The 24,934-nt window shown below is 42.7% G+C and overlaps 1 protein-coding gene across 2 annotated transcripts; it reads left to right on the forward strand.

Moving 5' to 3' along the window:
* The first annotated feature begins 35 nt into the window (after nt 1–35).
* Nucleotides 36–13,902, forward strand: LOC309339318 (uncharacterized protein). Of its 2 annotated transcripts, none has more exons than XM_081857533.1 (5): nt 36–167; nt 2,927–3,037; nt 4,745–4,826; nt 5,899–6,110; nt 13,784–13,902. In XM_081857533.1, the coding sequence occupies exons 1-5, from the start codon at nt 155–157 to the stop codon at nt 13,819–13,821; spliced, it is 456 nt and encodes a 151-aa protein (XP_081713659.1). In that variant the 5' UTR covers nt 36–154; the 3' UTR covers nt 13,822–13,902. The 2 variants fall into 2 exon arrangements, with proteins under 2 accessions (XP_081713659.1, XP_081713660.1); XM_081857534.1 differs by having other exon boundaries at nt 13,822–13,902.
* The last annotated feature ends 11,032 nt before the right edge of the window (nt 13,903–24,934 follow it).

Here is a 24,934-nt window from a genome sequence, read left to right on the forward strand (position 1 = left end):
AGCGGGTTGCGGGGAGGAGGAGAGAGGAAGCCTGAGCTACCAGAAGCATTCGGGTGGAGGGGGGGGGGCACTCGAAGGAGGGAGAGGGCGTGCGAACGTTTTTCTTTTGTTTTTCAGTCTTTTCCCCCTCTTTGCTACGACTTATTTGCAACGGATGTGTGATCTTGGTTTGTGTGTTTTGTTGTTCCCGCGGCTTGTAAACCGCCTTGGGGGCAATATAGGAAGGCGGCATACAAATTAAAAATGAAATGGGGCGGGAGGGAATGCAATGAGGGTCTCTTTCAAGTCTGCGCTGGCAGCTGGCGAACTTTGCCTCCTTCTGTCGCACTTTGACTCCAGAGAACTCTTATTAGGAACTTTTTAAAAAATGGAGGAGACGTTTCTGATCATACTTATCCGTTCAGAAAGCATATTAAAAATGCAACAGTGTATTTTGAATTATTTTAGTGGACCAGATGATAACAGCTGGTTTTTCCCCAATCTAGCCCCTTTTACTATGTGTGTGGGTTTGTCACAATAGCTTCTAAACACCCCTTTTCCCCCAGTAATGGCTATTCTATTCTACTGCTTGCAGCCTTCATCAGTGGGCAAACTTTGATAGAAGGTATCTGCCCCTAATTAGTACTCCCCACCTTCCATTACATTTTTGAGCAAGCACACATGTATTTTTGAACCTGTACAAAAGGGGAAAAAGACATGGGTGATGCTGTGGGTTAAACCACAGAGCCTAGGACTTGCCAATCAGAAGGTCGGCGGTTTGAATCCCCGTGACAGGGTGAGCTCCTGTTGCTCGGTCCGTGCTCCTGCCAACCTAGCAGTTCGAAAGCATGTCAAAGTGCAAGTAGATAAATAGGTACCGCTCCGGTGGGAAGGTAAATGGTGTTTCCGTGCGCTGCTCTGGTTTGCTAGAAGCGGCGTAGTCATGCTGGCCACATAATCCGGAAGCTGTACGCTGGCTCCCTCGGCCAATAAAGCGAGATGCTTTATGCTCCAGAGTCGGTCACGACTGAACCTAATGGTCAGGGGTCCCTTTACCTTTACCTTTACAAAAGCAAAAAAAGTGTGCACCTACAGTACATCAAGATTTGCTTGGGACCCCGCTGCAGCATTTCTGAAACAAGAAAACCTCAGTCCAGTGTGCTTCCAATTCTGCTCAGCAGCCAAATCTTATTTCAGTAGGGAAAGTACAATTCAATATAATGGGGGGAAATTGAAAACATCCGTAACTTTCACAGGTCTAGATGAAATTTGCAGGCATATTAGCCTTTCTGGAGTAGATAACATGCATCAAATTTCTCTCAATGGCTAACCAGATGCCCGTGGGAAACCTGCAAGCAGGACCTGGGTACAAAAGCGTTTTCCCTATTTGTGATTTCCAGTATTCAGAGGCATACTGCTGCTCTCCATGGAAGGAGAGCATAGCAATGGAGGCTAGTAGCCATTGGTAGCCTTATATACTCCATGAATTTGTCCAATCCTCTTTTGAAGCCATCCAAACTGGGGGCCATCACTGCCTGCTGTGGGAGCAAGTTCCATCCTGGCCACTGTGAGAACAGGATGCTGGACTAGATGGGACACTGGCCTGTTCAGCAGACTCTTCTTATGTTCTTTCAAACCCAAGGTTTCATTTCTAATCAGTAACCACCAATTTAGACCCTAATAGCATATATGTAATATTAGCTTTGTGATTGTACAGTGGTACCTCGGGTTAAGCACTTAATTCGTTCTGGAGGTCCATTCTTAACCTGAAACCGTTCTTAACCTGAAGCACCACTTTAGCTAATGGGACCTCCTGCTGCTGCCATGCCACCGGAGCCTGATTTCTGTTCTCCTCCTGAAGCAAAGTTCTTAACCTGAAGCACTATTTCTGGGTTAGCGTAGTCTGTAACCTGAAGCGTATGTAACCTGAAGCATATGTAACCTGAGGTACCACTGTATATATTTTTAAGTATGGCTCCATTGAGTGGGAGGGAGATGATTTAGTACTGATCCTTAAAAGGAACTGAGGTGATACTAGTGTTTCTTCATCTGTTTGTTGGGGAGTTCACACTGCTTCCAAGTTGCAATGCAGCAAGCTTCCTTGGCTGTTTGACCTCTTTGACAACAGATGGAAACAGAATATAGAGCTGGATTTTTTTAAAGCATTTATTTGTCCTTGTATACTTTAATATAGCTACAACAGCATTTACAGTGTTAAAAGTGTGGGAGAAAAATAATGAGATCTGTAACCCACATGCAGGTAATTAACAAAAGAGTATAAAGTATCATCCACTGCTCCCCTTCCTCCGGAAACCTGCTGTTTACCACCCAATTGGAACAACATTAAACAGTTTTTCTGCAGATTGACATTTGTTCTGATTTAGCGGTAAACAGTAGGTTTTCCCAGGGGAAATGGTGGGACAAACAAAAAACTTGGACTTGTGCCTAGAAAGCATGGGACAAGCGCAAGTGTGGACAAGCCCTAACAGCAAAAGAGGAGTAGCACAAAGAATCAACAAAAAACAGAAGGCTGATATCAAAACCAGAACTCCAAATAGTACTCATCTATTGTCTGTATACTGCCCAACACACTTCAATAACAACCTTCATTAAGGACAAATTCCATATTGTGCAGTGCAATCCCGTGCATTTTTACTGTGTGGAGTGACCAAGTATGTTAGGCATTGCAGCTTTTTCTGGTATCTCAGCGGAACAGACTACAGATTAAGACGTGTGAAACACCTGTAGAAAGTCAGCTACAGTCCTCAACATTATAATGTGCTGCAAGCATAAAGAATGTTACTGAACCACATGGGGCAATTTGAGTGTTAAAATAGTGAGTGCATTTGACTATCAAATAAAGCTCACTCCAGTCTTATGGCTACTTATTGTTTTCATGGGAAAGGTGAAATTTGAACCTGGTACTTTTCTTATTCTTGTCTCTTAGCTACTATGTACAATCACTCCTATGAAATTCTGCAGCCCCAGCCGGCATGGTCAGGAATGGCAGGAGTTGTAGTGCAGCAACTTATGGAGGACCCCTGGTTCCACAGCCATGGTCTGTATTCAAAAAATTAAATATCAAACCAACTGGGGGTGTTTCTATAGCTAGCATTGTTTAATATTTCTGAACTGGAATTTAACAACGCAGTGAATTTGGCCAGGGATCTGCAGAAAAGTAAATTGCATCTTGTTGGACATTTGAGAGGCCTAGCTGGTGACATTTGCTTACAGGCATTGGAAAGCAAAGCTGCCAACAGAACAATGAAAGGTGAGCAAGCAAAGTGTTTTGATAAACAGATGAGATTCACCACCAAATGTAGCACAAAAGGATTATCTAACCACAAAGACATTTACAAAGGATCATATAAAATGAGTATCTGTATTTGCCAACCTCCCATTGTGCAGAAGTCAAAAGGAAAAGATGGAAAACGGGAGGCCAGATTGTCAAGACTACCAAATCCAGGTCAAACCTGTTTGGCTTACAGCAAAATCTGGAGCTAGAAGAACAGGTAGGAACAGGAAGCATAGACTGAAACAAGCAAAGCTCAAGCCAGGCTGCATAGCAATTGTGTTGTGTATTGAGTCAAAGGATTTTATATCTGTACTGTATTATTATTGTCTGTATTTGCATTAGGGTAAAGTAACTGCCTTTTTTCCAGAGGGTACAGCTACTATTGGTTCATTTAAGCTGCTGTATTTGGATCCTCTGTCTTATTGGTTTCCTCCAAAAGGCAGGACTGTGATTGCCTGATATTGTTCCCTCCAAAATGTATCCTTTCTAGCTAGTTCCCTGTCCCTATAAATGTAGCTCTCCCCTCCTCAGGTTTCAGTCTTGTTGCTTTAATAAAGAAGTGTTACTAGAGAACTGTCTCCAGCATATTATGTCAAGAGAGCTGAACTCACAAACCCCACGTCACAACAAATTGTTTTACACAGATAATTTTATTCCTCCTTTTAAGGGTGTTGCGTAAACAGGAATATTCATTCAAGAATAGCGCTGTACCATAGCATAACATCACAACAATGAGCCTAGACACCCTCCAGGTTCCTGTGTTTCTCCACCTCCCACTCTTTATCTCCTGTGGCCACAAGGAGGAGTCCATAAATACTCACTTCCATTTCCAATTAACCGCAAAATGCCATGTCATCCAGAGCTGGTCAAACTGGCTAATTTAACCATTGTTAGTGGAAACAAGCCAGTTTCTAACAATAGATTATGAAGTTGGTTGGTTTTCACTAACCATAGTGAATATTAACTCCAATTTAGGGATCAGATGACTTGCTAAACTGCTGTCAGTTTAAAATTCCCTCCGTTACAGCCATACTGGGGGAGGAAGAGGAGAGTGCACAAGCTCAACAAGGGGGTAGGCTCATTTTTGCAATGATAAAGGTGAGTCTTCTGTCTGGTTTAGTCTTCTGTCCAAACAATGTCCTTGAAAGGGAACTTCTGTGAACAATCAGAATAGGTTTCAGAACAAAAGCTGGAGCAGGGCGTCTTCCATGGACAAAAGGTATGTGATTATAGTCCTGACTTCAGAATGCATCACTGTCACCTTGCTAAAGTAATATATGGTGAGGTAAAAAGGAAGAAAGCATGCTGCCTCCCAGGGCCGTCAACTCTTAGCTTTCTTTAAAATAGAATAAAAAGTTCAATCAGAATATTGTGAAGAAAGTTAAGAGCACAAAATGTGGAAGCAGCTCCTGGACTTCAATACTTGGCAGCCTGCAACATTGCTAAGGATGTTTATTCACTGTTGATAAGCAATCAGAAAAGTTGACCACTCAGGAGGAGGCCCTCCCAGAACAGCAGAAAAAGGACAAGCTAGATGGAAGATGATACTGGGGTGAGTTTGTTTAAGCATTTTGCCCCTATATGCATTATTTCATTCACTCAACAAGTGTGCTGCCTTTACAAAATGAAACACAGTTGGCTGGCTTTAGTATGTTTTATTGAAAAGTAATTCCTTGAAATAAATGAGACTTCATCCGTGCTTAGAAAAAATGATGCTATTGCACACCTGCACACTCAGGTTTTCCATGTCTCCCACCCAACCACTACTAGGCTGTTCATCATCACCGGGCTGTTATTTTAATACTGTGTAGTTGCCATAAACAAAAGTATAAAATCCAAAATGAATCGTGAAATGCCTTATACCCGCAGCAAGTTAGAATTCCTATAGACTAGAACACAGATAGCTTTTTTTGTTTATTAAGGTTAGCAAAACATTGTGTGTGCATGTTTTGCTGAGAGTTGTGGCATTGTACATGAATGTTATTTGTTGTGTATATTTGTAGCTTGATATTTCTCCCATGAACTCAAGGCTGTGTGCATTGTCCTCCTCTTCCCACTTTTATCTTGACAGCAGCCATGTGAAAATTCAGAAACCAAAGTGGGTAGGGAGCCTTAAGAGCCTAATTCATAAAACTCTTTGAATCTGCACCTGTCCCTGCTGAGGAGGCTTGCTAACAAAATAGGGGAAGGGACTCCCTGATATTGCTTGCTGGAAAGGAATAAGGTTTGGAAGAGGTGCTCCTCCATCACCTCTGTTGGTAGGGAAACCTATACCTCTACAGAGGTCCCTGCTGCATCCACAAGAACGTTTAGGGCCCCAAATGGGGTGTTCTGCTAAAAATCCAAGAGAAATCACACCAACCACAATGTTGTGCCCTTCTCAGCACAAACAGGGCTTGAGATGTGGCAGTAGATTCTGCATGTTCACCGACTTGGGATTCTTCTCTTAGTCTTCTTCTAATAAAAACCAGAGAGTGAGCGTGAAAAGGATAGACAGGTGGCATGAATAATAGTCTAGGGAGAAAATGTGGGTTATCTATGAAAAGACATTCCGTATCATTTAATTTGCTCCACTGAAATTGACAATTGATTTGCCTGACCTTTTTTTCCCAATTTCTCCAAAGTACAGAGAGAGTGAGAGAGAGGAGGAAATTGGCATCAATGCAATTGACAAGACTTTCCCTTGACCTTGTCACCTTCCCAGCAGGGGTGGATGACGGAAATGGCAGTGGGGCATGCAGTGCAGAAGAAAAGCGAGCAAGGCATTGTTCAAGCTGTCTCCAACCACAGCATGATGGAATTGCATCCATGGCCGCTGAGGCAGTATCCGAGGTGGGTAAGTCATGAATGCTTTCTCCCACATAGCTAGAGGTGGTTGTAGCAGTGAAAGCGAGAAGAACTCATGAGCTACAATGATGGCATTACCTGAAGTGGAGGAATAACGTTTGAGCGCTCATTGAAGTGAATGAAAATGTGTGTGTGACTTCTACCTAAGTCGGCTGCTTTGGTTTCAGGGCCCTCACTAAACAACAGCTCCAAAGCTGCTAGAAGTTGTGCAGAGTTCTCCGGAATTGCATGTGATCAGCAGATGGCACTCTAACTACACTAAACCTAAAGCTTCCTTGTCGTAGCTCTTGACAGCTAGGTCAAATTGCATGTTGCCTAAGTATGGTGCATCTAGGTTGTACAGGGAAGAATATTATCCTTTCCAATAGATTTAGGAGAAGAGCAAAAGGTTCCACCTAGACAGGTTTGGATGACACATGCTTCAGTATAATAATAATAAAAAATATTATTTATACCCCACCCATCTGGCTGGGTTTACCCAGCCACTCTGGGCGGCTTCCAACAAAATATTAAAATACAATAGTATAGAAAGAAAAGACAGAGTAGCTCTTTGTGAGCCCTCTAGAACACCTGTAACTAGGTGAAAGAGTCAATGGAAACATCACTCTTTTTGGCATAGGTGAGCAGTGGTTTTTTCATCCCTGATAAAACAATTTGTAAAATCAGCTTTCATTCATATACCCTTAAACAGTGTTTTTTTTTTCTTAAAAAATGTTTAGGGGTACTCTTGTTTTGACTCAAGAAAATCACCATTTTATAGTTCATATCGGGAAAAATACAGTAAATGGACAAAAGTACTGTACAAAGATTCACAAAATGTTTAGGGGTATCCGTACCTTTACCTTTACCTTACCTTATCCCATTTCCAAAATCCAGTAACAAGCAGATCTGTTTAACTTTGTCATATGTACATGATCTCATATGAGGGCCAATCTATGCAGTAAGAAAACTCATGTGAGAAAGCTTTCCTAGGACTTTACCCCTTCAGGCTGCTGAGTGTTGGTGGGTGCATTTTAATGCTACTAGATTGGGGGCTTTAGCAAATATAAAACTAGCCTATCTTGGAGAAAACAAGAATGAACCCTTGATATGCTACATGTTTATGGAGAGCAGGAGTGGAGAACATTTACTGGCCGATGGCTCAAACCCTTATCCCCCATACCCCAGTAGACCAAATTTGACAAGTGGGTGGGAACGTGCAGCACAGGGCTCTTTGATAACCCTTTTGCAAACAGCTCCACACACCTGAACCTCCATGCCTGTTCCCAAGCAGGGGAACTGGGGCATATAGCCAAAGTGAGCTGGATTTGACCAGCACTCAGCTGGTGAGTAGGGGTTAAATTCTGCTGCTTTGGCTGCAAGTACCACATGCTACTCTCAACTGCTAATGGTGAGTCACACCACCCTCAAGAAACTATGGAAGAATTTATCTTCCCCTGTGAGAAAGTTAGTGAAATTCTGCCTGCCCCCCAATTTGTCTTCCCACAAATAGGGTAGAGTTTTTAGAGGCCACTTAACTACAGCTTTCAAGATTCAGTTGTTTGGAGTTGGTCAGTTTGTTGGCCTGACCGCTTTCATTGGCTTCAACAACTTCCACAGTGAAAATGGCAGATAAGGTCTTCTTCTTCTTTCTTCTTCTTTGGCGATCACACGTAGCCACGTAAGATTGTCTTCCATAAACATGGTTTTAACAATGTGCGGCTTTCTCCTGATTGAAGTGCAGAGTGTTTGAGGACCGGGACATTCCCAGGGAAACCAAAATGCTTGTTTACAAAGCTATCGTACTACCAACCTTACTATATGCTTGTAAAACATGGACCACTTATAAATGCCATCTCCAACTCCTCAAAGATAAGGTATATCAGTTTGTATCCAAAGAAGTTGCCCCATATTCATGCAAGGATTGCCACTTATGCAGCAGAATGTCCACTCCTTCTTTGCCTGCACACACACACATCCCAAATCTGTCCTTGAAGTTACTCCAACCATCTGGAGCAGATTTGGAGGAGGTAGAGTGCAGGAAGAGGAAGAGCAAGAGTCCTTGCGCAAATGGAAGAGCTTTGTCAGATAACAACACATTGGTTTTCTTAAATAAGCTGGTCTTCCCCTGGTATTGGTTCAGCAAGCCTGGAGCTTTGTAGATACTTCCAGGAACTTACAATGCATTTCTGCCTCATATTGTTCCACCATCCAAGAGATGTCTCTCTCTACCTTTGTGAGACTTATTCAAGAAGAGGGAGGGGGAAGGTTGTGCACTTTGAGAAGTGTGGGATTTACTGCTGTGTTTCAAAGGAATTAGAACAGAGCAGCAATATTGTAAACAAGCACAATGAAAGCTGGAGAGGTCGCTGCTGCATCTTTGGAAATTAACGAGGGTTGTGATTAATTCTAGCAACTGGGGCCCTAGGAATTATGAGGACAGGCACAACAAAGATGCAGTAAGTAGATTATCTGAAAAGCCTTTTTTTCTCAGTTCCCCTTGTTTGTTTAAATTAGAAATTTTAAGCTAGCCTCTTAAACGTGGCCTAGCCTTTTATTATTATTCAGGGGCGGGGGAGGGTAAAGAAGTATATTTCAAAATGGAGTGATGCTGAAAGTCAAACAATGGGCATTCAGAAGCCTTTTACAGTGTGGATTTTGAAATTTGACCTTTTACATTGGAAAAGACAGAAGAGAATGGTTCACTAGCATAAGCCAATTGGTCAGATGTTTCCCAAGCTGATTCCAAGCTAGCAGCACAAATGATCTTGGCTCAATCTTGCCTTTTCCTCTTGATTTAACATTTTCCAAAAAAAAAAAAAAAAAGGTTCTTCTTTCTCATTCTGATCATCTGGAATCACTATTGTGATTTTAAATATTGTAATGGCATACCATTTGCATATTTGATTCTCAGGTTTTATAAATAAATAAATATCAAAGTTTACTTTCCCCTGTGAGATTTGTCATTTAATGTGGCTAATAATTCAGTCTTGAAGCAAGGTAGACAAAAGACAACCGATTCCATTTTTAATAGGGGATCCAGAGTTGGGATATAAAGTCACATGATTTACCAGTATCTTTGTGTATGTTGTTATTATTCTTAGGTAAAGGTAAAGGTACCCCTGCCCGTACGGGCCAGTCTTGACAGACTCTAGGGTTGTGTGCTCATCTCACTCTAGAGGCCGGGAGCCAGTGCTGTCCGCAGACACTTCCGGGTCACGTGGCCAGCGTGACGAAGCTGCTCTGGTGAGCCAGCACCAGCGCAGCACACGGAAACGCCGTTTACCTTCCCGCTATAAAGCGGTACCTATTTATCTACTTGCACTTAGGGGTGCTTTCGAATTGCTAGGTGGGCAGGAGCTGGGACCGAACGACGGGAGCTCACCCCGCCACGGGGATTCGAACCGCCGACCATGAGATTGGCAAGTCCTAGGCGCTGAGGTTTTACCCAGAGCGCCACCCGCGTCCCCCGTTATTATTCTTACTGCTATTTATATTGATCGGTAGGATTTTCCACATGTGCGAAGAATCAATAGCCTTTTCTACATCTTACTACTGCTCATTCTTCTGGGCTAGATGCCAATATTGCTTTCGCTAGCTAGGGAAGTAATTTTGGTAGGTGGGTGGCGGTTGAGGGCTGGTTACAGGAACAGCAGCTATGAAGTGGTAGAAGGGATTGTGACTCCTGCCTCGCACAACCTCTTTTTTTTGTTCTTCTCTGCATATAACCATTACCAGTAATTGGAGGGTGGGGGGGCGACTAAAAATAAAACTCCTGCTGCAAAAGAGTGACCTTTGTGTGGGAAAGAGCAAGTGCTTTTTTGCAAAGCAGAAAAAAACATTAAAATTCATACTGGAGGAAAAGAGCAAGCAAACTGATTCTCACAGACCTGGTCTTCTGTTCTCACATCACAACTATCCTTCTGCTACACAACAAGCCACCACCCTCCCCCACTGGCTGTTCAAGATGGCTGAATCATCCCATGTTATTCGTCCTGCACCTGGGATGGGCAAAAGGTAGATGGGGTCTGTTTGGTACACCGCCGCATAATTTACAGTAGCTCAGCCAGGGTTTCTAAGTCCCAATAGCAGCAGGAAAAAGTCTTCATCCCACACATACCCCACACAAAAATGGGAACACTAATTCAGATATGGATTCCTTTAAACTTGTATCGCAAAGCCTGTGTATGGTTCGTGAAGTATGGTCCATGCTTTTTTCTGGGGGTACTCAGGGGTATGCAGTACCAGCACCTTTTTTTCCTAGAAGAAAAGCACTGATACATCCGGTGCTTTTTTTCTGGGGTGATGCAGGGGGACGCATACCCCTAAACATTTTGTGAATCTTTGTACTTTTGTCCATTTACTGTATTTATTTTTCCCAATTTGAACTATAAAATGGTGGTTTTCTTGAGTCAAAATGAGAGTACCCCAAATCTTTTTTTAGAAAAGTAACACTGGATACATCAGTTCCACTCCCTGAGCCACCAACTTGCTGGCTTTATCAAACACTGAACCAGTAATTTGCACCTGGCTCTGGTTGGTGGACCTCAGGTTTGTAGTAATGACAACACCCCAAACAGATCCTGCAAGATCGAAGTGGAACCACACCTTCCCTCAGCTTAATGGGGGTTGATGGGGTGGTGGGCAGGGATGGGGAAACCAAAAAGGTCATGGCATGTCAGGTGAAGGCATCCCCATCCAGTCTCATACCCCAAAAGTGACTATTTTGTGAGGTCTACAGTAGAAATACTGGTTTATGTCTAAGGTACCCTACCAATCAGGGACGCGGGTGGCGCTGTGGGTTAAACCACAGAGCCTAGGACTTGCTGATCAGAAGGTTGCCGGTTTGAATCCCCATGACGGGGTGAGCTCCCGTTGCTCGGTCCCAGCTCCTGCCAACCTAGCAGTTCGAAAGCACGTCAAAGTGCAAGTAGATAAATAGGTACAGCTCTGGCGGGAAGGTAAACGGCATTTCCGTGCGCTGCTCTGGTTTGCCAGAAGCGGCTTAGTCATGCTGGCCACATGACCCAGAAGCTGCACACCGGCTCCCTCGCCCAATAAAGCGAGATGAGCACCGCAACCCCAGAGTGGGCCACGACTGGACCTAATGGTCAGGGGTCCCTTTACCTTTACCTTTACCCTACTAATCAGAGTGGAGTTCGGTTTCCCCAAACCCCTACATTAAGCGGTGCTGCTGCCTGATAGTCAGCCCCACCCGCCAGCCTTCCTTGGGGATCAGCGTTTCCCTACTCAACTGCCCAGTATCTAAGCCCTGACCCTGTGTGCATCCAAAATCCTCTCATTTCCCAAATCAACTTGGCTATTCATCTCCTTCCAACTACACTAATCATACCCTGCCATCCACGTTTCCTTCTCTACTGGTCATACCACCCACCGTTCCATCCCCTTCCTGCAAACATGGCCACAGTGGAAGGTCCAAATTCTGCTCTGCTTCGCCCCAACAGACTTCAATCTGCCCTCCTAAACTTTCTGTACTCCTCCATGGCATTTCCACAGCTGCTTTATAGGGAGAGGCTGAGGTATGTGGCACCAACCATTGTTCTGTAACCCTTTTTGCTTGGCTAACTGCCCTCACTTCCTAGTCCTGAAAATGGTGTAAATACTTCTGTGGGTTGAAGCAGGAAATCCACATGCTGCATCGCAGACCCTCCAAGTGCCCCTGTTTTCCAGGGACGTCCCTGATTTAGAGAAGCCGTCCCGGTTTCTGATTTGATCCCGGAATGCCCTGCTTTTCCTTAGGATGTCCCTATATTCATTGGAGAAATGTTGGAGAGTATGGAGTTATCCGACCCCTGAGCCATCTGAAGGCAATCCTGTAAAGGGAAGTTTTTTAATGTTTAATGTTTTATATATGGCTGCCCAGAGTGGCTTGGGCAACCCAGTAAGATGTGTGGGGTATAAATAGTAAAAGTATCATTATGGCAAAGGATGTCCCTATTTTCATTGGATAAATGTTTGGAGGGTATGGCATTGGGGACTCCAAGGCGCCTGATAAGTCTCCTGGGCCTTCCATTTAACAGCCCTGAAGCCTATTAACTCTTAAATATTAAGTGAAGCCAGCCAGCAGATGGCAGCAGGACACATTACAGTTGTTTTTAAAGAAATTGGTAGCTTCAGAACACAACCTTTGCAGTAGGGGACACCATACTAAGGGCACAAATTACCGTATTTTTCGTCCTATAGGGCGCACCGGCCCATAGGACACACCTCGTTTTTTGGGGGGGGGGATGAATAAAAAAAATTATTCCCCCCCCCAGCCGCGGCTGCCGCCCCAAGCCTTGCGCACACCTGCCTGAAGCACGAGGCACCCTCCAGAGGGCTCCGCGTGCTTCGGGCTGCAGGCTGCGGCCCCAAGCCTCACGCGCCCGGCGGGACCTCCCGCTGGTCGCACTAGGTTTGCGGACACTCGCCCAAAGCACGGGGAGCCCTCCGGAGGGCTCCCCGTGCTTCAGGCGACAGGCTACTGGCCCAAGCCTCTCCCGCCGGGCGCGCAAGGCTTGCAGACACTCGCCCGAAGCACGGGGAGCCCTCCGGAGGGCTCCGCGTGTTTCGGGCGGCAAGCTGCCGCCCCAAGCCTCGCGCGCCCGGCGGGAGGTCCAGCTGGGCGCGCAAGGCTTGCGTACACTCGCCAGGGCTGCAGGCTGCTGCCCGCAAGCCTTGTGAGCCCGCGGGAACTCCCGCCGGGCTTGCAAGGCTTGCGGATAGCTTCCTGAAGCCTGGAGAGCGAGAGGGGTCGGTGCGCACCGATGCCTCTCGCTCTCCAGGCTTCAGAGAAAGCCTGCATTCGCCCCATAGGACGCACACACATTTCCCCTTCGTTTTTGGAGGGGGAAAAGTGCGTCCTATGGGGCGAAAAATACGGTAATTTCTCTCTTGTATAATGATGCTGTTATATCTTGTTCTGTATTTTGGGGGGGGCAGCTTTTGCAAAATGTGCTGAATCGGAAGAAATAAAAACAAAGCAACTTGAAAGCACAGCTTAGCACCATTCCCAGTGTTTGGGAGTGGGGCAGGAAACATCTAAGCGCAGGACTTACCTCTTCATTCATTTAGGCTGAGAGAGCGAGCGATTTGCCCAGGAACACCCAATGAGTTTCTTGGCTGATAGGGGATTTGAACCCTGGGCTTCCAGGCCCTTGTCCAACACTCCATCCACCGCAGTAAACTGCTTGCACCTCCCACCATCCCTGATCATTGGGCATGCTGGCTGGGGCTGATGGTGGAGTCCAGTAACTTCTGGAGGTCCACCCTTAATCTAGAAGGTAAATGGAAGTAGGAGGCATGTGAAGTAGAAGTTTGTAAGATACAGAGACCTCACACCAGTTGCTGATACTTCCAAAATGATGAAAAATAGTGGGACCTGCAAGGCAGCTTGTTTTTTAAATGTTATGTATGGTGCCTAGTACTATTAGAAATAAAGGAATGAGGAAAGGAGCCAGCAAGAAGAAAAGATACAGCAGTGTCGCTTGTATAGAGTATGAAAAAACCTGAAACTCAGAATGAACAGAACCACATAAAAATGGGGATTTATTTTTTTAAAAAAGAAACTTTCTAGCACAGAGAAAATCAGTGCTATTTTAGAAAATACTCTAAAACCTGAAAAAAATACAATGCACGTACTTTTGTAAACCTAGAAAATCTTTAATTTAATTTTTTTTAAAGAGGAACTCACCTTGAAAGCCTCCCTGGTTCTCTTATAGTGGCAATGGTGCCCACCTGAAAGGTGCTGGAACATGAGTTTCAGCGAGTACCAGGTGAAAAAAGCCCTGAAGATAGTTTATTGAAATATACTCAGAGCTGTGATGCAGTTCTCCAGAAAAACTACATTCCAAAATGTCTGTTAGGAAAAAGTGCTCACAAACACAAAATATACATTTTTGAGAAAATAATATGCAAATATGCATTTTATTGGAGGAAATTGGTTGCAAAAATGTGTATATTTGAAGAAATATGCACTAAATGCATATTTTCATGATTACGTTTTTTGAAAAATTCTTCTTTGGCAATCATAACCGAGTAAGATTGTCTTCTATAAACACGGTTGTAACAATGAGTCTGTAAGTGACTGTGGAGGCCAATTCTGGATCCACACGTCCTTCCACAGTGGGGACATTGGTTTCCGGGTGGGAGTTGATCACGGTGTGGATTTGCCAAGCGTGCCATCCTCTTAGCACATTTCTCCTTTGTGTCCTGAGTTTGAGTGTCTTCAATGCCCATGACACCTTTGGTAAAGGCTGTTCTCCAACTGGAGCGCTCGCAGGCCAGTGTTTCCCAGTTGTCAGTGTTTGTACTACATTTTTTAAGATTTGCCTTGAGACAGTCTTTAAACCTCTTTTGTTGACCACCAGCATTACGCTTTCCATTGTAAAAATGGGTCAAACTGAAGAAAACTGGGGAAACGTGGTGGGGGGATGAGAAGCTGAGAGAAAATAAAATGACACACTCACACCATCTCTAAATCTAGATAACTAGTTTATTTAAACTAGTTTATTTAATGCATTTGAAAAGGATCCAAATTTACAGAAACAGTCAATATTATTGTTTTAAGCCATTCTTCAATGACTGCTGTGTTGTTTTAAACTATGCACAAAGCAGAGGTGTGTACCGAGGTCTCCGCAATATATATATATTGCTTATGGCTACCCTGAATAGTTTAAATCATTCCAGCAGATTTATAATACTTGGATTTTTTGTCAGATTTGATTTATCGAGGTGTAACTAACTACATGTCAAATTCCAAAGTAATCACTGAAGATGACGGATTTGCTAAGGAGGCGAAAAGCAGTCTCCCTCTTTTCTTTCCTCAAAAGATTAAATAACTGACACAGGATCCAAGACGTAAGACAGGCATATATTAAATAGTGAATTCTTGCAGCCAATTTCTAAAGACCCTGTTCAAAATACTGGTATCTGATGGAAATGTTGACAATACCCTTAATGTGAGCAGCGTCAAGGGGACACTGCTATGATTTTAACAAAGCTGTCAGATTAGGTGACTGAGTGGTTACAGCATGATATTAATACAACTTCTTAACCGACAATTAGTTAACTGGCTGCTAAAAAGAAACCGGCTTATAGGATTTCCCTAATGAATATAATGCTTTGTTTCTGGGCAAAACATATGCTGTGGATGTATAATTAGAAAAAAAGAGTTCCCCATCAAGGGAACATGTGCAGCTGAATAAAAGAGCTTATTATTATACCTGTGAGGGGTCAAAGTCTATGGGGCTGTAGCTTATGGTATTACAGCAGATTACAAAATCATTCTATTATGTTAGTCAATCTGTTTCCAAGCATCAACTAGCAGGAAGCTGTGCACTAGAAACTAACAAATAAGGCTCCCTTTGACTCTTTTCCCTCTAAGGTCTTGTGATAGGTCAGCTGTTGGTGGCATCATCATCCCAGTCAGATCACATGTCAGAACCTTTCACTGTGCAGCTGATGCCTTTGATATTGAGAACCATCTTCCCCAGCAGTCCTCAAGTGCTACTTGTTGTAGAGCCATATTCTTAAAAAGCTGGAGCCAGTGTGAAACCCATAGACAGTTAATGAAGGGGGCGGGGAGAAGCAGAGCGAACTTATGCTGCATCTGACCTCTATCATAAAGGAAATTGCTCAAGAGAAAAAGTGACAAAACAGCAGCTGCCACGATCACCTTCTGTGTTTTAGCACCTGAGGACCAATGTGCACAACTATATAATCTAAGTTTACATATCTTCTGTGGAAATTATTCCACATTTTATGAACTGGCAAATACATCCTCTGGCGAAAAGTGTGGGTCCCCTCATATAGCGCACAGATCTTCAAGATGCATTTTAAAAATTGCACACCCAGCTTCAGCACCTCTTACACAATTTCTTTCTTTAGACTTAATAATAATAATAGTAATAATAATAATGTGTATTTGAGGTGTATTTTTTTTGAGCCCTTATAATTACAGTGGTACCTCGGGTTACATACGCTTCAGGTTACATACACTTCAGGTTACAGACTCCGCTAACCCAGAAATAGTACCTTGGGTTAAGAACTTTGCTTCAGGATGAGAACAGAAATCGTGCTCCGGCGGCACGGCAGCAGCGGGAGGCCCCATTAGCTAAAGTGGTGCTTCAGGTTAAGAACAGTTTCAGGTTCAGTACGGACCTTTAGAACGAATTAAGTACTTAATCCGAGGTACCACTGTAAATACATGGATAAGTATTAACCATGCCACACTGTTTAGCAGCTCATTTCAATAGCCCCACAACAATCTCCTTTCCAGTCCATATATTGCATTATATGCATTCCAAATTCTGTTTGTTAGGTAGGAGCAAACTACATGTTGCACTGCTGCTGTATGTCAGGAAGTCCTTTGAGAGTGCTGACTTGCACTGGGTTAAGTGATGGAAGTGAATGAGGTTCCCCTTAACCCTTCCCCTGCCATTTCCTTCCCTCTTGAAACTTCCTACACACCAGTATTCCAAATCTATGTCTTCCTCAAAAACATAGAAACGTTGTGGTAGTACAAGCAGCTGGGTAAGAAGCAACAAAGGAAAGGTTAAGAACTGATGCAAATCCTTCCAAGAGATGCTTTGCAAGGGAGAGTTACTGAGCTAGGCTGTAATGTAGTTTACCTTCCGAGGTTTTTTTCCAGCATGTCCATCTATTTTCATGTTAGTGCCCATATTTACAATGTTAGCAGAAGCCTCTCCTAGAATTTGAAAGGCAAATTCAGGTCTAGCTTATACTTCCTTGACATAAATGTAATAGCACCTGCTCATTATAAATGGGACAATTTGGTCCTGTGATGCATGTTCTTCACAGTTCATGACTTTTATGTCTGTCAGAGAAGGCACTGAAAAGAGCCATTGATATGGTTATTTAGTGGATGAGCTCCAAAGGTTCCCTTTACAGTTAATCCCTTCCATGTTTTCCATTGTATGGAATAAACACTTTTAAAAATAACCCTGCAGGTGTTCAAGCATAGCAGTCTGAAAAATAACTAATTGTTGTGTGTATACTTTGCTTCTCCACACTCCAACATGAGCCTCTTGCTTCATCCGTTTATATTCCCATCGTGAAATGTCACAATTAAAGTCAGAGCATGCTATTTACAAACAGAAAGAAGACTACCAGAAAGAAGGCTCAATGGGGTTCTGGTAAGCTTCCAAGGCTTGGTTGAGTCCCAGTGCAGTCCTGGGACAAGTGTTCAAAATTCTAAAGTTTGGCCTGACTTTCACATGAACTTTGAGGCAAGAGAGGGTGGCAAAACGCTTACTCATTTCAGGAGGTAGGGAACCAATAATGACTGGATTAATATTAAAGAGCTGAAGTTTTTAATTAAATTTGTATAAAGCTGACATTTGCTTTCCCTAAATTGCTCCAGAAGAACCACTACATTACAACATCATTTCAGCCTAACCGTAATTAATTGGCTTGCTTTACCTATTTTATATGTTTTAATCCATTTAAAACATACCACTGATGAAATGGACAGTCTTCCCACAAGTGATTGCAGGATTATGTGCACTCCAATTTCCAAGCAATGAGAGATTTCAGGGGTGCCAAATACTGAATACAGAAGGGTAACAGGGTGATCCGTTTCAGCTGGAATACCTTAACCATCTATATGGCTGTGTGTTTATGAGGACCCTGTTCTGCTTCAAACAAGATAACAAATCTTCCTGGAAAAAACTGTGCATTAATAAACTGGCAATGGAAAGACTGGAGATGTCAAAGTTTTCTGCATGCTTAGAGATGAAGGCAATTACGCAGATATTATGCTAGGCAAAGAAAATTTATCTGCATAGGTCAACCTGTGCACTGCTTTGAAAGTGATGCTGCAATAGAAACACTGGGAGGGAATGTGCGTATTGCCAGCATTAACAAGCATGGCTAAACTGTTCAGCAAAGAAACATGTTTAATCTTTGCTTAAACACAACTCTGTGAATGCTGGCGAGGTCAGGGTCAGTTTGGGTTACCTATTGTATAAGCGTTGGCTGCAAATAGCTTAAGCAGGGCACAACTTTTTTTCTACATATTCTTTCATGCTCAGCTCATTCCAGAATCATTCTCCCCACGTTCATTTACTGCCAGCTCTGCTCAAATGTCTCACCTAGCACTTAATTTCTAAGAGGAGAGATGCCAGGGGTCAGATTCACCTACAAAGTCCCACCCTAGAACTGGAATAGCATCTTCAGTGTGGGGAGATTCAAAATTTCCTTTCCCTAATATAAGAGTTTTCCTCGGGGTGGGGGGAATTCCGCTATACTTAAGATGGTAGAAAGGGGTATTCTTATAACATCACAAAATAGGCACCAAAAATGTACAGTGCAACTCGCACCACAGATCAACAATTAAATACCTTTGCTCAACCTTCAGTAGATCTGTCAGAACTGAAGATTCATACATGTGTCCCTGCACACAGAGAGATTTTTTAAAACTGACAAAGCTAGACTGTAACCTGCTTGCAGTTTCCACATCCCTACTTGTAAAACAAAAAACCAATAATCCCTTTTCCAAAGAGAAATTTCCCTGTCTATGTGAACGCCCTCTCTCCCAATTGCCAATACATGTGAAATGACAGTGGATACTTGGACATGCTAGCGTCATACATTCTATTTTGAACTGAGTATTCTTGTTTATGGGTTGGGTCAAGGCAGTGGAACTCCACTCATGGGATGCCCTCATTGCAGGAAAGAGGGACCATTTTTTATGATTCTCCATCTTCCCTGCAGGCCCCTGTGACTCCCCTGGAAAGCTGCTCCTAAGGGCTAGAGGACCCTCCAGAATGGTATGGGAGGTGGTGGGGGAGGGGAGGGGAGAATTGGAGACAATTAACCTCCTCCTTTTCCTTCAGCGAGAGCCTCCTCTGGATCTCAGCCTCTTCTGAGTAGGAGAAATTGGGTAAGGGAGACTCAAAAACTGTTGCAGTGTATACAAGTGGTGTCTCAAGAATACTCTGCACCTAGTACCAGTTGACTTTGGATGAGAACATGAAATACTCATAAAGCTATAACAGCAGGATCTAACATTCAGAATAATTTAAGAGCTGCTGGAAAGCTTCAATCTCTACAGAAAAATAAAATAGCAACTGCTATATAATTCAACTACTGAACAAACTAACAAACAGCAGCACTATTAAAGTTTGTCCCTGTTTAATGCTTGATTTTACAAAGGTAATGTTATTCCAGTTGAAGGACATGTTCATTATGGCAAATAAAACAGAGATCTATGGGATTATTGAAGTAGAAAGACACAATAAAGCTGTTTAGGGCATTGTATTGATTTCTGTTTAATGGCTGTCCTGACATTTTTCAACAGCCAGGTCTAATAAATGTTTGTGGAGTGAAGCTTAAGCAGGTGGAAAAGTTGCCCAGAAAGAGTATTAAGAATAACTTAAAGATATCGGATTTAATTGCAGCAATCTGTGATACTTATGGTGCTGGCCCCTTAGTGGAATTTTCAGTATTTAACTTGAAGCATGATTGGGTGATTAACAAGAGTCACTTTAATTAAATATTTTAAATAATTTCCTGAAAGATGCCCTGGTTCATCTTATGTAGGTAGACAAAGGGAATAATAAGTTGCTTTTCTAGAAAAACTGCAGACCCCAAGAGAAAAATATATTAGAAAGCTGGCTATCCTTCTTGTATTCTCTTGTGGTAGCAAAGCCATCAGCACTGGTAATGGCAGGATAGAGTTTTCAAGGCTTCAGGGAACACTGTAGTCCATTTTCTGTGTGGGAAAGGAAAGTGTTCAGTTTGGCCAAGATTAAAACTTTGCACAGAAACAGGCTTAAAACTGGGAATGGTAGGTCCCAAGATACAGGAAATCTAAGGAACAGGCAAGGAGCAAGGGTTCAGAGGCGACAATGGCTTCAATATAAATATATTCAATATAAAGAAGAGTAGGTGGAAGCATGTAAAAAGGCAAAGGAGGCATGGAAGTGGGGCAAAAGAGAGCTAAAGAAAAAACCTCTTTAAAAAAAAACCTTGATAGCAGAAGGTCTGGAAGGGCTATCTGCTACGATGGGAGCAGGGCCTGCCCAAGACATTTTGGCACTTGAGATGAACCACAGTATGGCACCCTCTGCCACCAGGGAAGGAGTGAGTGATTTACACCGGGAACAAGGGTGGGAATAAACTCAACGTTACCCCAAGGTTGAAGTGGGAAGCAAAAGCTATCTCTACCGGGGAGGTAGGCAGGCCTCCCTGAATCAGACAGAGTGGGTACAGACCCTAGAGAGCAGCTCCCATCATTTCCTCTCTGGGGTGGGAGAAGACCAGCAGTGTTTCCTACTATGCAAGAGGTGCCATGGGGGAAGGATGCTGAGGAGGCAACAAATCCAGCCTCCAAGGAGCATGTTGCAGTTGTCACTGCCACTGCTGAGTGATGCATTCTGGATCTGCTGCCTCTGTGGATCCTGCCACCCGATGCAGTCGCCTCACCTTGCCTCATGGGTGGTCAGAAAGGAGTGCTGGGAAACATCAAGAGGAAGTAGAGGAAACTAATAATAGGAAACAAGGGAAATTTGAAGAATTGAGAACTTGGAGAAAGGAACGGCACAGGAGCCGAAGAGCATAGAATTGCTAGGTCCAGAGCAGTGGAGAAAAGCCTGAGATCCTCAAGTGGGGTGATGGTCCTGCACTTTTTGCAGAAAAGGAAAATTTGCTTCTAATATCTAATTCTCATAAAGTATTTAAAATGGAGGGGGTGTCTGTGAAGATAACATTATAATATATATTATTGTGCAGATGAGCTTGATCTTCAAGATATCCCAAAAATGGAAAGCAGCACTATACTGGTGACATAAATCAGAGATTCAGATGAGGCACACCATGATTTTGCTGATCGTGCTGCTTCCCCCACCTCTCCAAAGAAACTCAGTATTCTGGGCAGGAAGCCAAATATACAGATTAGTAAAAAGTGTAAACAGATTTGACACTCTCTAAAAGAATGCCCAGCTAACAGAAGAAAACTGGAGAAGGTTTGGAGAAAATCCTGAATTGGCTGATTAGAGCTTCGTTACTGATGAAGGAATGTCAGGGTTTAAGATGAAATGAAATAGTATGCCAACAGCGTGTAGAAATCCATAAACTATCACTAATATACAGATTTGGCTTGTAAGCACCTGTGTCACACAAGGAGAAAATGAACACAAATTAAGTGAGGAACTTCAGCACTTGCTCTGTCCAGTTGTAGGCATGCCTCTGTCAGTGAGCTCCAAGGGGTGGGAGAGGAACATAGATCTATGTTTACTGTCCCCTAACACAACATGATGCTGGAAAATGGTTGAGCTGTGAGCTACACATGGGAAAGTGATCAAAATACCTCTTTCTCACCTCCAAACTCTCCATGGATTTGTTTTTGCAACATACTAACTTGGTCCCAAAGCTGTATGCCACCTCAAATAATTCATTCATCAAGAGGAGAGCTGTTAGAATACTATCTGACCCGGTATTACCTATTCTGACAGGCAGTGGCTCCAAGGATCCATGAAGAGGTCTTTGACAATAGGAGGCCCTGCTATGCATCCTATCACCAAAAGAAGTTCCATGGGTGGCAACATGAGTGAGGACATTTTGAAGGTGAGACTAGGCTCATCCCTGGTGATATTTAGGTGAGCAGTGAAAACAATTCTTATTCCACGTGATACTTAATCATTGTTAAAATATGACTGGAAAGTTGTTCTTCAACTTTGCTCCTTTTGATTTTAACATTTTAGTTTTTGTTTTTATTACAGTGGTACCTCGGGTTACATACACTTCAGGTTACAGACGCTTCAGGTTACAGACTCCGCTAACCCAGAAATAGTAGCTCGGGTTAAGAACTTTGCTTCAGGATGAGAACAGAAATTGTGCTCTGGCGGCGCGGCAGCAACAGGAGGCCCCATTAGCTAAAGTGGTGCTTCAGGTTAAGAACAGTTTCAAGTTAAGAAGAGACCTCCGGAACAAATTATTTTTCATATAATTTCATTCCATATAATTTCATTCCAACATTTTCCTGACACTCATTAATTTTACCCTATTTCTATAAATTAACTATAAATTAACTTTAAACTTTTTCCAATCTTCTTCCACCGTCTCTTCTCCCTGGTCTCGGATTCTGCCAGTCATTTCGGTCAATTCCATATAGTCCATCAACCTGGTGATCTTCTGTCCGAGGCTCTTAACTCTTTTCCAGGTCCCTTCTGCAAGTATTCTTCGTATTTATACATACACTTTACTTTGTCTTCTGCTGATCTTGTTCTTAATTTCCTTTCTTTGATGCTGAAGAGTAGGTCTCGGGGGAGCTCCAACTTAACAATGTTTTTATTCCTTCTCGACATGTCATCCGCATCTCCGTGGTTAAAACTAAAATCCAAAAGATATTTCAGGACGTGTTTCAAAGTCCCTCCAAATCTGCAGGTCCCCACAACTCCAATTTCTCCTGACCCACGTCCAGATCCCAAAGGTCAGTAGATCCCTGCATGAGGTGATCTATCCAACTTTCCTTCTCCAGTCCAAGCAGGGTTCCAATCTGACTTTCTCTGAATTCAATCATAGAGGGCAACAACTTGTAATCATCAAATTGCCTCTGTAAGGCTGGGGCTCTCTCCCTCTCCACTTGTATTACTTTAGGTTCAACAACCACAACTTTCTCCCTCGCTTTCTCCACCATTTGGCATGTCAAAGTAGATTCCTGTATCGGTTCCTGAATAGTTTCTGTGTAGATGTTCACTTTTTGTCCCAAATTTGTCGCTTTTTGTCCCAAAATATCAATTTTAATATTCATCACATCCGTCTTCTTGTGGAGCTGTTCCAATGACTCACTTATCTTGCATAGTGCAATCACTGAGGCTTCTTCTGTCGACATTCTCAAGCAATCCAAGGTCAATCTCACGGTTTTCTCTTGCAGCTGGAGATTCCACCAGCCCAACTCTTGTAACAATTTCAAAGGCTCCCTCTAGAGGGAAACAATTTCTGTTTGTAGCAATCCTTTTAAGCACAGTTCAAGCAGTAAAATTAGTTTCAATTTTCAGCTACTTTTACTCCTTTTTAAACGCAGAAGGAGACAATGAAAACAATGTATTTCTCTTATTTAACTAACTGTCACAGTCAATGAACTTTCCCAAAAACGTCAGTCTTACTAGCAATCCACTTCCAGGTTCAGAGCGGTGGTGATCCAACTTTCTTCACTCTCTCCTGCAGGCTTATGCAATCCAAAATTTCCCCCCTCTTCTCCTGCCTCCAAGGGGGGTTTAATGATTTTAACCGATGGAAGTTTAATCCTTTACATAGGACTTTCCAAGACTTTAGCTTGCAAATTCTTTGCTTCAATCTATTTACAAAAAGGGAAGGCGGACTTTGTTAGATAAAATGGCGTCCAGCACGTTTCCTTGCTGCGTCACTGGCCGTCCGTGCCGAACAAAAACTTCTTCCAGCTCCCTTAGCTCTCTTAGCATAGTCTTTAGCAGAGTTCACGCAGCAGGGAAAGCTGTTGCTTTGTGTGAGGAAATAAATCAAACTGGATTCAGGCTTTTCTCTTATCTCCAATAGTCTTTAATGAGTAGAATAACAACATAAATCTTTTATATATATATATATATAAATATTTATTAAAGTTTTTAAATATAAATGCACAAATAATAAACAATCTTACTTCTATCACAGACATAATTTCATCACTTCTTTGGACTCCCTCGCGTCTCCCGCTCCCATTTACATCGTTAATAGTTTTTTCCAAACAAATTATCAACTTGTTTACAATCTCATGTCCACACATTCAAATATGATCTAGCACTTCTTCCAAAAAATTTTATATTTTCTTTAGTCTCACTTATCATCAAATTTCAAATCTAATTTAGTGGTGGCCAATTTTTTATAATCTAGCATCCTTCTTAACATTCAACCAAATTACAATGTTTTTGTAGATACTTCTTGAATTTCTCCCAGTCTTCCTCCATCTTCTCTTCTCCCAGGTCACGGATTCTGCCAGTCATCTCGGCCAGTTGCATATAGTCCATCAGTTGCATCTGCCACTCTTCCAGTGTGGGTAGATCTTGAGTTTTCCAGTTTTTTGCGATGAGTATCCTTGCTGCCGTTGTTGCATACATAAAGAATGTTCGGTCCTTCTTTAACACCTTCTGGCCGACAATACCCAGAAGGAAGGCCTCTGGTTTCTTAGTGAAGGTATACTTAAATACCTTTTTCAGCTCATTATATATCATTTCCCAGAAGACCTTCACCTTAGGGCATGTCCACCAGAGGTGAAAGAATGTTCCTTCATTTTCTTTACATTTCCAACATTTATTATCAGACGAATGGTATATTTTGGCAAGTTTAACTGGGGTCATGTACCATCTATATATCATTTTCATTACATTTTCCTTCAGAGCATTACATGCGGTGAAGTTCAGCCCAGTGGTCCACAACCTTTCCCAGTCCTCAAACATAATGTTATGCCCAATGTCCTGTGCCCATTTTATCATAGCCGATTTAACCATTTCGTCTTGTGTATTCCATTTTAACAGCAAGTTATACATTCTAGATAATACCTTAGTCTTTGGTTCTAACAATTCAGTTTCTAACTTCGATTTCTCCACCTGGAACCCTAACTTTTTATCATTTTTAAAAACTTCTTTGATCTGAGCATAATGTAACCAGTCTCGCACCTTATCCTTCATTTTCTCTAAACTCTGCAATTTCCAATTGTCTCCATCTTTTTCTAATATTTCCCAATATTTTGGCCATTTGGCCTCCATATTGGGTCTTTTTAGGGCCTTAGCCTCCAGAGGTGAGAGCCACCTTGGAGTTTTATTTTCCAGTAAGTCTTTGTATTTTGTCCAGACATTA

Source organism: Podarcis erhardii, assembly GCF_964252035.2.
Source record: "Podarcis erhardii genome assembly, chromosome: 3".
NCBI lineage: Eukaryota > Metazoa > Chordata > Lepidosauria > Squamata > Lacertidae > Podarcis > Podarcis erhardii.

What these genes read in the sequence shown, in the direction of transcription:
- LOC309339318 (XM_081857533.1), top strand. An exon ending in CCCCTGGTTCCACAGCCATG is followed by an intron (nt 3,038 to 4,744) that starts GTCTGTATTCAA and finishes ACTGTTGATAAG; the next exon opens with CAATCAGAAAAGTTGACCAC. An exon ending in TGAGGCAGTATCCGAGGTGG is followed by an intron (nt 6,111 to 13,783) that starts GTAAGTCATGAA and finishes TTTTTTTTAAAG; the next exon opens with AGGAACTCACCTTGAAAGCC.